General features: G+C 35.4%; 1 protein-coding gene and 1 non-coding gene across 2 annotated transcripts; both read right to left on the bottom strand.

Annotated features, from left to right (window-relative positions):
• Positions 1 to 9249: 9249 nt before the first annotated feature.
• On the bottom strand, positions 9250 to 11648 carry Cox7c (cytochrome c oxidase subunit 7C). The gene is made up of 3 exons (XM_005315669.5): positions 11455 to 11648; positions 10522 to 10665; positions 9250 to 9349 (listed from the first exon to the last, which is right to left on the bottom strand). The coding sequence occupies exons 1-2, from the start codon at positions 11527 to 11529 to the stop codon at positions 10549 to 10551; spliced, it is 192 nt and encodes a 63-aa protein (XP_005315726.1). The 5' UTR covers positions 11530 to 11648; the 3' UTR covers positions 9250 to 9349; positions 10522 to 10548.
• On the bottom strand, positions 9449 to 9511 carry LOC120885998 (small nucleolar RNA Z39). Its single transcript, XR_005728782.1, has one exon. It is a non-coding gene; the product is annotated as a small nucleolar RNA Z39 (small nucleolar RNA).
• Positions 11649 to 12953: the final 1305 nt, after the last annotated feature.

Here is a 12953-nt window from a genome sequence, read left to right as displayed (position 1 = left end):
TTAGGAGAAAGATATTTGAAAGAAAGTTCTACCTAAATAAGGCAAGGGATTGGGTTTCAAAGGGTGGAGTCTTGCTTAGTGATGTCTTGTGGTCAGCAGATTGACTGACATCTTGGAAAACCATATCCATCTCAGGTAGTGTGTGGGAGAAAAGGCACACATACTACACACATGCTACACATAGCCCCAGAAGCACATAAGGCCAGACCCGGCCCCTCATATGCCAGCCCACGCACGATGCGTGTGTGTGTGTGTGTGTGTGTGTGTATACTTCAGTTTTTTATTTGTTTTAGTAGCAGAAACTGAACCCAGGGTGCTTTACCCACTGAACTATATCCCCAACTCTTTTTATTTTTTGAGACAAGGTCTCACTAAGTTGCTTAGGTCCTTGCTAAGTTGCTGAGACTAACTTTGAATGTGCTGTCCTCCTGCCTCAGACTTCTGAGGTACTGGGATTAGAGCATGAACCTCAGCACCTGGCTGTACTTTAGTCTTTTAAAGTGTCTTTGGGGGCAAATTGAGGCTATTTGTAAATAAGTATATTTATAGTTCCATAATCATGTAATTGTAACAAATGTTGCTAAAAATGATTTTGAAATTATCCAACCTTGCTTCTATTCCTTTTTAACCAACATTTTTGTTTCTCATAGGTTATATTTTGACAGTTGAATCAGCCTTTTTTAACAAAATAGTTGAGGTTGTTGTTTGGGAAGTTTTTCACATTTGCAAATTGATGATTGATTTGACTCCAGAGCACTGAGGTCCAAAGTTTATCTTAATGTAAGTCTCCTTTTAACAATATGCTATTTTGGAGTGACTCATCATTACTTACAAACTGTACAAAAGAGGTTGTCATAACAACCAGAGCTTGGTTGCTTAGTGTTCCAAATTTTGAGATTGCATTTATATATATAAATAATAGCATATCTTGGCATTGCTTTAAACCACCTATAACATAAATAAAATGCTTACTTTGAATATTAAAGAGGATTGCTCAAGGAATTTCATGTCTATTCAATTCTCTTTCTGTACATATTTGTCTATACATTTAATGTATATGTAAATGTATTCTCTATATCTGTGTAACCAACCTTTCCCCCATCTCTCTAATCCAAAATATTGTCACAGGTACATTAGGTTTCCTTCTCCCTTGTCCTTTTGAGTCTCTTTCCTAGCATTTATCATATTTTAATTTATATTCATTTTATGTGGGTGAGCATCTGTTTGTATCCTAGGTTTCTGCACTCCTGAGAGGGAATATCATCTTATTTCTCTTGATGTTTCTCCCAAAGAACACTACCATACTTAAACATAAGAATTGAACAGTTATTGGGTGGAATGAATACGTCTTTGTCAAAAAACTTCTTAGGCAGGGCATATACAATTTTGGACTGACAGTCACTGCTTTGATGGAGTACTGATATCCTATGTACATATGCAAATAGGCTGCCTTCAACTTTAGAGTTCAACATTCATCTTATTAAGTATTAAAATGAGCTCTCTGTAGAGTACTGCCTCTTACTGTCATTTGATTAACTGCACCATGAAGTTATTTTATAATGTCAGAGAAAGTGCTAAGTATTCAAGACATCAAAAGACTTTATCACAGGTTTTAGAATGTAGAGGCATTTAGATTTTAAAACCAGAATGAAGACAACTGTGGATAGAGAAGCCTAAACACTTCACATCAGCCGATCTCTTTAGAGAATTTTTTATTCTCATTTTTTTTCTTAGATACCATAGAAAGATTCAGCTTCTGTATTTTGTATATACTACAGAATCTATTAAAGTGTACAGATATAACAAGCTCATTACTAAAATGGGACATTTAAGGGGAACAGGAAGCAGCATTTTCCTGCATCGTTTTTCTAATTATCTCTTATATTGAATACTCAACTTTTACACTTTCAGTGTTCTAACCCTAGCTGAACCCTCATATCCTCATTTACAGATTACCTTTTACTAGTTATTCCTTTTTCTTATAGTCACTCTTTTTATTAGATCATCAGACACGTAATTCACATGTAATATTGCTCTTGTTACTCACATGGTTGAATAGTATGGGGCTATAATCCACCATTAGTCCTGGACCTTAAATTGTTATATCAACAACTTTCCCTCACTGTTACCACACACATATCTATCTTAGTTTCATTTAAGGAATCAATTCAGCCAATGGTCTCTTCATACTCTAGAAGTCTTATCTTTGCTAATATCTTCAGCAGTGCTCATATTTTATACTTGCAATGCTGTTTTCTTCAATTCACTTCCACAAGAATGTACTGAATTCTTAGCTACTTAACAAAGACTGTTAGACACTGCCACAGGCTTCAAGGATATTTCAATCTTTTAGTGTTTGTCACTCCCTTTTTGATTTTCCCTACATACTACCTAAGATGCTTCAGGGAGAGGGGGGTAACATCCTATCTGAAGTTGCTCATTCTCTTATTCCACATTCTTTTACTCCATATTCCACAGTTCCTCATCTGTACCACACTGTTTTTAAATTCTTAGGTCAGATTTTCTTTAGGAAATGCTTTGACAATGTTAGCAGTGATGCTAATATTCACATTTCCTAAGATAACATCATTTGATAGATGATGATAAGACATCTTTATGCTCAGAAACATTTATATATAAAAGTTATATATAGAGCTAGGGCTGTAGCTCAGTGGCAATGCTTGGCTATCACGTGTGAGGCACTGAGTTTGATCCTTAGCAAACAATAAACAACAATAAACAAATAAAATAAAGGCATTCTGTCCATCTATAACTACAAAAATGTTTTTAAATTATATATTATATGAAGTTCTAGAAAAGACTAAAATAATCTATGGTGAAACAATCAGAAGAGTTGCTGCTTCTAGGAGATGAGAATAAGGGGATTGATTGGAAGGGGACATGAGGGACCTTTCTGGGGCTAGGGTAATGTTCTATATTTTAACGGGCATTGCATTACACAGGTGTATGCATTTGTCTAAACTCATTAAACAGTAGCTTAAGATGTGCATTTCATGTATGCAAACTTTACTTTTCTATGTCTTTTTTTTAATGTCTGGGGGAGTCTCATACCTTTTCTTCAGGTCCTTTAGTAAATTTTCAGGCAAACACCTGTTCTAAGTTTTTGAATTTCTAATTCAGAGTATCTTTTCTCCTCCTATATTTGCAAATGTTTGTTTAAAGACATATTGAGAATGAATGGTATTACAAATTTCTTCTGCTTCTAGACCATATTTATTAGGGGACAAAATTGTCATCTACTGAAATGTCATGAATTTAAATTCTATTTTCTTCTTATAGTAACTTTATATGAATGTCATATATCATGTGGTATTTGCTTTGGCATTTATTTCTATACTACTAATATAGTTATTATTAAACCTTGAGTGTTTGAGGAGGCTAATTAGGTTTCTTACTTCAAAGGCATTCTCTTTTGTCACAGTAAAATACTTTAACCAATTGGTTTCTTTAACTAATGCAATACTTTTTGATGGGAAAAACTTGATTTTATGACCCTCTTTTTGTTTTTACAAGTAGTTTAGTCCTCTCTTGCTTCCTTTATTCTTCCTTTACCACCAAGTCTCCAAGGGTACATTCTCCCTAACACTTGATATACTTGGAAATAGTGGCACTCTGAAACTTCTGTCTTGGATTCTGCTCATTTTCAAGTCTTATTCTTTCAACTTCCCAATAGTAGTGCTCTGTACTACAAGATCTCAAGTTGATTGTCAGTACTTTCTACTCTGAGTGGCACTTGATCTTTGAGAGGGATTTTATCTATATTTTATCATCCCCATCCTTCCTCTACCTCTGCTTAAGACTTCATTTGTGTATAGGCTCTTAACATGATTTTGCTGAACTCAACATTTTTATTTTCCTATTTATAGGTAATTTAAAATATTTCCTAGTTTCATTAAAGGCCTGGATTATGTGTTAATTTGTTTTTCATTACTATCAATATAGTTTTTTGGAGGACATGAGGTTTAGGAAGTTCTCTTTTTTCCCATAACCTAGAAATATTCATAATTCCCTTTAAAAAACCCAGAACATTAATATTAAATCCCACAATGGCAAACAGTGCAAGCCAGCATATATAACATAATATATATAATTTGTTGATAATATTAAACAAATTAGATTTCAGATGTAAGCCTGATAAATTTATCAGTGTGTTGGCATTTAACTGATCAACTTCTGTTCTATGGGTATGGCCTTTTCTCAGATCTGGGAAAAACTGGGAGGAGACAATGAATTTTAGTAGGTATAATTTAAAAATTCAAATTTGAAATGACAATACAGGAATAAACATAAAGTTGCATTATTTTTCAATGTACAAAGGCCAATGAGCAAGGAATCAAGTGTACTCTGGCATGGTGCTGTGTCCACCCAGAAAAAGTACTTGTTTTTACAATTTTTAGAAAGGGGTTCAATAAGTGAATGGGATAAATATAATGAGAAATGAGAGATAAGGCAGAAATTTCTGATAAGTACTTACTCAAAATTGCACTTTGAAAGCTCAAAGTTATCTATCCTCCTTCATTCTGGCACCTCACCACACATGGGAAGTGGTGGAGACATCTTTCCTTCCTAAGTGAGGCTTTTGTTTTGTACCTAAACATGGATACAAAATATCCATGTTTACAATTGTAGGTAGATTATTTTAAATCTAAAGAGTCTTTGGGGACTGTTTGGTTGACACAATTCTTCAATTGAATGATCAGAGATGTAGAGAAGTTAATATTTTCAAAAAAAATCAGAGATTTAAAACAGTGAAAGTTTCTTGTTCACTCCATGTATTTGATAAGAGGCTATATTTAACATATTGTCTGTTAAAGACTCAGGCATGACTGGACAGAGGAAGGGAAATTGGTGAATGTTATCCTGGCTTTTCAAACCTTCAACATAGGAGCTGAGTGCAGTGGTACACATTTGTAATCCCAGGCTCTGGAAACTGAGGCAGGATGATCACAAGATTAAAGCCAGCCTCAGCAATTTAGCAAGGCCCCAAGCTATTTAGTGAGATCCTGTCTCAAAAAATAAAAAGGGATAGGGGTGTGGCTTAGTGGTTAAGTACCCTGGGTTCAGTCTCTGGTACCCTAGTGGTAAGGGCCCCTCAGTTCAATTCCTAGTATCAAAACAAAGCAAAACAAAAAATAAAAAAGCAAGCCTTCAACATAGGTGCGGAGCACATTATCACTTCTGCTTTTTTTTCACTTGTAAAAACAAAAAGGATAGTTTATTCCTGACATGTCCACAAAACCATAATTGTCATATTTATGAAAAGCCCTAATGACTACTAAATCAGACTGGTGCATATTCCAGATTGCTTGTACCCATATTCAAATATGGGTTCAAGAACTTTCTCCAAAATCAACTACCAAGTATTTGAATGATAAACTTCTTTAAAAAAATCTCCATGTGCTAATGTGGATACATAGAAACTGGTTTACTTCTTTTTGTTCAATAAAATTACCAGTTATGAGAACAAAGTATCACTTGATAATATATGAAAAATTTAAAAAGGTTTGACGCACATAGTTTAAATCATATAAAATTTTTTATTATAAAGGATTTCTAAAGGAATTCTTTCAGACTATTCTAGAAAGGAAATTTAGGGTGAGAAACAGGCTGAGAAAGAGGGATGGCCCTCTTTTCTGATTTCTACCTATTCTTACAATTAAAAAAAATTTCCTAATTCTTTCAAGTGGGCACTTCTCAAAATGCTGGTCTGAAACAAAAGTGCTACTATCAGAATGAAATCAAGTTTTTTTGTTGTTGTTGTTGTTGTTTTTTTAATCAAAGAAGTTCGTGTGAAGAAAAATAAAATTAGATGGAATAGACAGCATGGTCAGAGATAAAGTTGAGTTAAAGTTTAAGCATAGATTTCTAATCTTACCTAGTTTTTTTTAACAATTCACATTTGGTCAGAGACCCTAATTTAGTCAATTTTCTGGAGAAAAAATTTTGTTCATAGAACATTGAAATATACATAGGACTAGGATTTGCTCTTTTTAGGTAATAACATACTGGTTTCAATAATCCTTTCAATAAATAGAAAGGTAACAAAGACAGTATGAGAAACTGGCAAGAAAAGTTAATTCTGGTACATGCTTAAGTTAATTACTGAGCTGTAAAAAGATTGGAGATTTACATGTAGTGTGATAGGATAATGGGGAGAAATAAGCAGGGACAACCCTTACAGAAAAGATGGCATCCAGGCTAAATTAAGATATGGCGCATAAAATTTATATTTTATTTGGCCAGTGTGAGGCTGACACTGTAGGGGCATGACTGAAAGCCATCATTTAGGCTGGAGTTTTACTCTGGAAAATATCTGCATTTTAGCACCATCAACTCCGGCACCACTTTTAAACATTTAATCTGATGTGCCTGCTGGCAGCAACAAGTAATTAGAAATACCATCTCAGAATGGCTTTGGAATCAACTTGAACGATTCAATCACATCCACTTTATTTCCTCTACCTCACCTGTATTTTAATTGTTAAATACTCTTTAGCAAGAACTAAAAAAAATTTAGACTTCTTTTTTGATCTTCACAACTACTCTAGGTTGTTGTGACTCTTATTTGAAATATGAGCAAATTGTGAAAGATTGAAGAGTTGTCAAGCCAGGTTTTAAATTCAAGCAAGTCTTAACCCTGAACCCACATTCTTAACCTCTATTTTATTCATTCTAGCAACGTGTGGGACTTTTTCTTTTTCTCCTTCAGGTGGTTATAGCTTAATTATGTAAAATATATATATATATGGGCTTCTCTTGAAAACCAATTGTGGGTTCTAACCATATTCCTATTCAATAGTCTAGAGTCAGAGAAGCACCTGCAAAAAACACAGCTAGTTTATATGGTCTTCCTTACACTGGGTTTATCCAGTGGAGTTTCCAGGATAATATGAATTTTTTGAGCACTGTGAACTTTGCAAATTCAAGCTTTGGTGGTTTAATTTTGTAAAAACCAGTGTAGTGAAATATTAGAAAAATGAATTCCAAGTCAGCACTTTAAAAACCCAGTTTCTATTAAAGTATCAGATTATAAAAATGAACTAGTCATTGCTATGTGAAATTGTTACAACTTGGCAAGTTCAAACGTTTGTTCAGACATTATTCTGGCTATTTCTGTGAAGACATTTTTTGTATAATACCATTTAGACTTGTGAACTGATTATTGTCTGGGTTAAGTATACCATTGGTTGCAGTTCTTAAAGCACTGATTGACCACCACGCCATGAATTCTGTCATCAGTCTGCCCTTGGGTTCTTCTCTGCACCTCCAGCTTACTGGTATACCCAATTAGATTTTGGACTCACTAATCCCCCACAATTCCCTAATTGATTTTTAAAAAAGGGTTTCTCTATAAATGCATTGTATGGGTTATTTCTCTGGAGAACCCTAATTTACAAACTAAACAGTTGCTTGGTCTCTTTTTTGATTTTTGTACTTTGGCACTTAGAACCAGTTTGTTGAAACCCTTGTATGACAATGGGCAATCTGTTTCTATTCTAGGACAGCCAGAAAATTTTCTCAAGAATATTCCTCAAATAATTGTCTACCTAGACCTACTATCAAATATACTTCCTTGTTCCCTAAGTTAAGCCATAAGATTGTATTCACATAGGATTTATCAGAAATTAAAATGTTTTATATAGCCCATTGAATTCCAAAACAATCTCAAGAGGTAAACTCTTTTCCCATTTTCTCCAAGAAAACTGAGACAGCTAAATTAAAAATTTCTTTGGCAAAGATTTGAACCCAAAGTTCAAAGTCATTTTATGAACCCTACACTTTTGCTTTCATTTTTTTCAAAGATAGAAAACCTGGGCTGGGGTTGTGGCTCAAAGGTAGAGAACTTGCCTAGCATGTGTGAGGCACTGAGTTAGAGTCTCAGCACCTCATATAAAATAAGTCCATCAACAAATATATGTGTGTGTGTGTGTGTGGTGTGCATATATATATAAAATCTCCAAATATGATTTTAAAAAAAGGAAACTTTAATAATATTCCACAGAAAAACTCAGTAAGGTTGAGAATGGATTCATCATTGGCTAATAAAAAGCCATGAAATATAAATGCAAGGAATTCTGGGGCAAAGTTATATAGATTAAAGCTGCATCCTTATTTATGTAGTTGCCAGATGGCTATGAAAGAAGCTAACAGTATCCCTAGCACATAAACTGAGAGAAAAAAGAAAAGGTTCTAGCAAATAAGTATTTTCATAGTGGGGCCCTATAGGAAATCTAATATTATGAGGATTAGTCTAGGTAGCTATTTTGCTCTATTTATGCAGAATCAGTTAAGATTAATTTAAGAATCAAAAAATATAGTTTTATGAGGATGTAGTTTTTTAAATGGCTTAAAAACAGAGCAGTACCCTCTAACCCAAACATCTGAAAGCCAAACAAGACTACCAGTTTGCAATCTTTTTACAGTATTCTTCTCTTAACACCAATAGTGAACAAATAAGGATCAAGTGAACAGTGAACAAATCAGGATTAAAACGTTCAGTAGCTAATTACTGTCCCCTGTCAACTACAAAACCATAGAAACTAAGTTACTACATTTTAAGTGGTAAGCAGCATTTCATTACTTGTAAATTGGACTCACTGATGAAAACTACTAATCAGAGTCATCTCACTTCATTTCTAGGATATATTATACAGCTTCTGAGTAATCTGGAAATATTTCCTCCATTATGCCTTATATGTTGTTACATTTCATTTTAAGTATTTTACTTTTATTCAATAAGTACAATTATCAAGACTAAAATTTAAGTTTTAGGTCTAGAAAAAAAATTAAGCTCTCAAATTCTTAACCAATCAGAACTTTTATCTGTACACATTACTGTTTTTTCTCATGATCAACTATGCCTCATTAAAAAAAATAATTAAATTATTATTATAGGACAATCAAGGTCAAATTTTGGTTACACTTTTATAACATAAGTAACCAAAAGGCCATTATCTGGGATAAATTAAAAAAAAAAATTAAACAAAACCTGATAATGTAAGAGTATGGCAACAGGTTTTATTATTTTGCTGGTACTTGGGATCAAACCTAGGGGCCTCACACTCACATGGCAGGCAAGCACTCTTCCATTAAGTCACATCTCCAGACTTAAACAAGCTATCATACATAGTTCTTAACTTAAAAAAAAAAAAAAGTACTTGGGAATTACTGAAATAATAAGCACACACCGTATTATCACATTTCCTATTTCAGAGAAGAGGCATTAAGTATTCATGTCATTAGTTTATTTACAAACATCTAGTATGTTATGAATCCAAGAGTTTGATTCATTTTTCAGAGATTGCACCTCTTAAAACAGTCTTCATATCTGCAAAAAAAACAAAAACAAAAATTAATGGCATCAGAAAATACCACTCATTTTATAGAAGTTGAGTAGTTATCATTAATATATTGTCCATCAGTCTGGTACATCAGAAAGCGTTTACAGTATCATGACTTCATTCATACTGATTTGCTTCATCATATGCACCAAAACTTTTTATATTAGTAATCTGGATAAATTATTCCTCATCTAAATTACAGACTTTCCTTTCTAAGGTATATTTTGAAATTTACACCCCACAGAGCTTCCCAAAATATTACTTTGGGAAACTCTATTCACAATTATGCTAAATAAATCTTTTATTCACACACAGGCCATCTGCAAACCTACCAATATGTAAGACTTCTTTGTTCGAGTAGTAACACATGTTCTGTTAATGAAACTTCTCAACCTTGGCACCAATGGTTTTTTACCTTAGAAAAATAAAAAATATCCCCTAGACACAGCAATATGCTCCACTGTGGTGCAAAATCATTCTCACTGGAGAATCATTGAACGTATTTCCTCAGGATGTAGGAACTGATTAGGCACAGATTTATCACTGCAAAAATATCTGGGAATGATACAAATTCAAGGAGTACTAGAAGCATTTTATCTCCTGTTTTTTTTTTAAATATATTAAATCAGCTGTGCAAGGCTAGATTTTAAGAAAAAGGAGTACGATGACCATTTTATAAAAGGAAATAAAGAGACATGTTCTAAGCCATTTATTTTAGTAAAAGTACTGGAGAGAATATTATCAATTAGTTTTCAGAACTGTACCTGATTTAAAGCACAAGCTCGGGAATAAGACTGCCTGGGTAAAATTTCCAGATTACAGTCGCTAGCTATGGAATCTTGGGTAGCATGACATCTTTGTGTCTCAGATGAGGCTACTATCACCAACCTAACAGGTTTTCTGGGGAACAGCATGAGATTATTATCCATATCAAGTGTATTCAATAAACACTGGCCACTATTTATCAAAGAAATATTTTTTATAGGCTTATGAACCTGCCTCCACTGGTATGACATCTATACTTAACTTCAGGAATCAGTCCTACATAACAATGTATTTGTGTATGGGCTCTTTTTTTTTTTTTTTTTTTGGTGTGGGGAATGGGTACAGTATAAAATACAAAGGACTGCTTTAGGAAGAGCAATAATCCATTAATTACCTGTTATGTGGATGTATTAGAACGTCCTTATTTCTTAAGCAGTTGGTGTCTTACTATGAAGAAAGGGGCAGCAAATCCTGATCCAAAGTATAAGGTCATCATAACCAGTAAGCGCCACTTGTTTTCCACTGAAAATGGCAAATTCTGTTGGGAAAGAAAACAAGCAACCAAAGTAAAACTGCAAATCATCTGATTTTATAGGTCAAAATACACAAGGAATGAGAAATGTGAGTGTGCACATGTAGTCTTACATACTTGGCTTTTCTGAACACCTAGCAGTCATCTTAGGGACTCAAGGGTAAAAGTCACATTTTTATTTAATAAAGTTCTCTACAAAGTAATTATTTCAGTAAAAAAAGCACTATTCTAGTTAACTGTTTATTACCAACCAGCCGCCTGATACACGGAAAAGTCAACTGCACTACAAAGTTTGATTTTTTAATAACATGGCTATAACCTCTACATCCAGTCTCTGCCCTTTACTAGTAGGCCTCACGTAATCCTCCACGCTGTCACTGCTAATACAGGACTTAAGCTCATACACCTGAGACTAAAGCTAGTCTCAACCAGCGAGGGCAATTAGGTAAGAAAACTTGTACAATACTCCAGGCCTTCATTCCTCATCACTTTCCAATGACCTTCACTCCGGGTCCCATGCCCTTCCCAATTCGGCTTTAAGCCAGGGTACCTGCAGCGGCAGTCTTCCGGGCCTCCCAGATCTTGGCGGCAAAGGGGCCGCTGACTGGGGAGACCAGGCCAGCTCGCGCGCTCTGCCTGCCCTTTCCTTTCCGCAGCTACGCGCTTGGGTCTCAGCTTTCTCCAGGAGCTCCCAGCTTGCCATTTCCCTCTCCATAGCTCTTGGGCAGTCCTGGAGCAAGCGAGTGGCAGCCAAGTATTCCCTCCACTGACGAAGCCGGGTCCTTACACACTAACCTTCCCGGGACCCTCCTCATAGTGGCTCCGACGGACGACCGAAGTGGTGAACCGCCGAATGCTCTGTCCCAACATGGCGCTGCTGGGGCCTCAGCGAAGAGGGCAAAGACCGCAGGCGGAAGAAGAGCTTCACCTCGTCCGCTTCCCTCGACCTTGTTCCTCAGCGTGAAGAGAAAGAAAGGGAAGTTGGGAAATGGGGCAGAGACTTCCGGAAACGGAAAAAAGCGGCGGGCTCCGAGGTTTATGGGAATTGTAGTTCAGTAGCACTCGGCGCCTTTTCGGCCTCGAAGGATTATGGGAAATGTGGCCTGGCGTGGGACTGCGAGAGTGAGATAACCTAGAGATTTCTTAACAATGATGATTCTTTCAGACCTCAGCCCTTTATATGAGCTCAGATCTGGGATTCTTGGGGACCTTTTCCATAAACTATTTTAACGAGTTAAGTGAATCACTTTCATCCAGTGTGTCCAGTTTATGGAACAAGACTGTACTTTTCTGTAAACCTATCGATTCTTTGTGTATGTGAATGTGATCTGCAATACTTTGCAACATTGAGAGTTGTGTAATATGATTTTACGTGGAGAAAGTAAGCATAAAAACAAGTAACTAAACAACGGGTTACACAAAAGATGTTAGAAAGCTGAGTTAGACTCTAGGAGATGGTTTCTTGAGAATATAGGGAACTGAATATAAGGAGAAGGATGAAGAACAGAGAAAATCCAAGGCAATTATGTCGCAAGTGTGGAAGAAAAAGGCATCCTCCGATATCTGGAGCTAGCCTAGAGCTCCCCTGGGCTAGGAATTAGTGTATTCCTGCTGACAATATGCAGTTTCATAGGACATCAGCATAAGATAAGACCACTTATTGGTGGATGGATCAAGGAAAGAATTAGTCCACTGTGTAATCATTTGAACATAGATAAAGCATAAATATTATTCAAGCCACTGTTAAACTGAAATAAGTTTTGTCTAAACCTGTCTCTGCATTTGGTGATAAAATTTAGCCCAAAGCAACCTCTTTACATAGTGCCCTATACCCTAGCTCAGTCGTGCAAATTGTAATCAGACAATAACATAGTTGTAATTCAGCCAGTAACAGCAATTTAACTTCAGCAAATCACAGGCTGCCAATTTATCAGACCATGACTATATAAAGCAAGTGATGACCAAAGTCAATAGGGTTGTTTCTGTATGTCACTTTTCTCTGGCTATAAAGATAACATGCACATGGTGGGGTGGAGCATTATGATTTGTCTTTGTTCTGGAAAGCTGTTGGTTTTACAAACTTTTCCAAGTAAATTTTGTTAAATTTAAACATTGTCAGTTTTTTTTTCTAATACCATATAAGTGACCAAACTTCACCTTATCTGGTTTAATATGATGGCTTCTGACTTAATCTTGGTCTAATCTTTTTTCTTCCTATGAAAGATTTAGAAAGACAGCCACTATCATGGAAAGCAAACCCAAATCCTGTAAGACCTTTCTGACATTTTACTGAG

The sequence above is a fragment of the Ictidomys tridecemlineatus genome, chromosome 1 (assembly GCF_052094955.1).
Source record: "Ictidomys tridecemlineatus isolate mIctTri1 chromosome 1, mIctTri1.hap1, whole genome shotgun sequence".
Taxonomy (NCBI): Eukaryota; Metazoa; Chordata; class Mammalia; order Rodentia; family Sciuridae; genus Ictidomys; species Ictidomys tridecemlineatus.
The sequence above is the reverse complement of the archived record's forward strand: the minus strand, read 5'-3'. Positions and strand labels throughout refer to the sequence as shown.

What these genes read in the sequence shown, in the direction of transcription:
- Cox7c (XM_005315669.5), bottom strand. Translation starts at nt 11,529, where the DNA reads ATGTTGGGACAGAGCATTCGGCGGTTCACCACTTCGGTCGTCCGTCGG. An exon ending in ATGAGGAGGGTCCCGGGAAG is followed by an intron (nt 10,666 to 11,454) that starts GTTAGTGTGTAA and finishes CTTTCCCAACAG; the next exon opens with AATTTGCCATTTTCAGTGGA.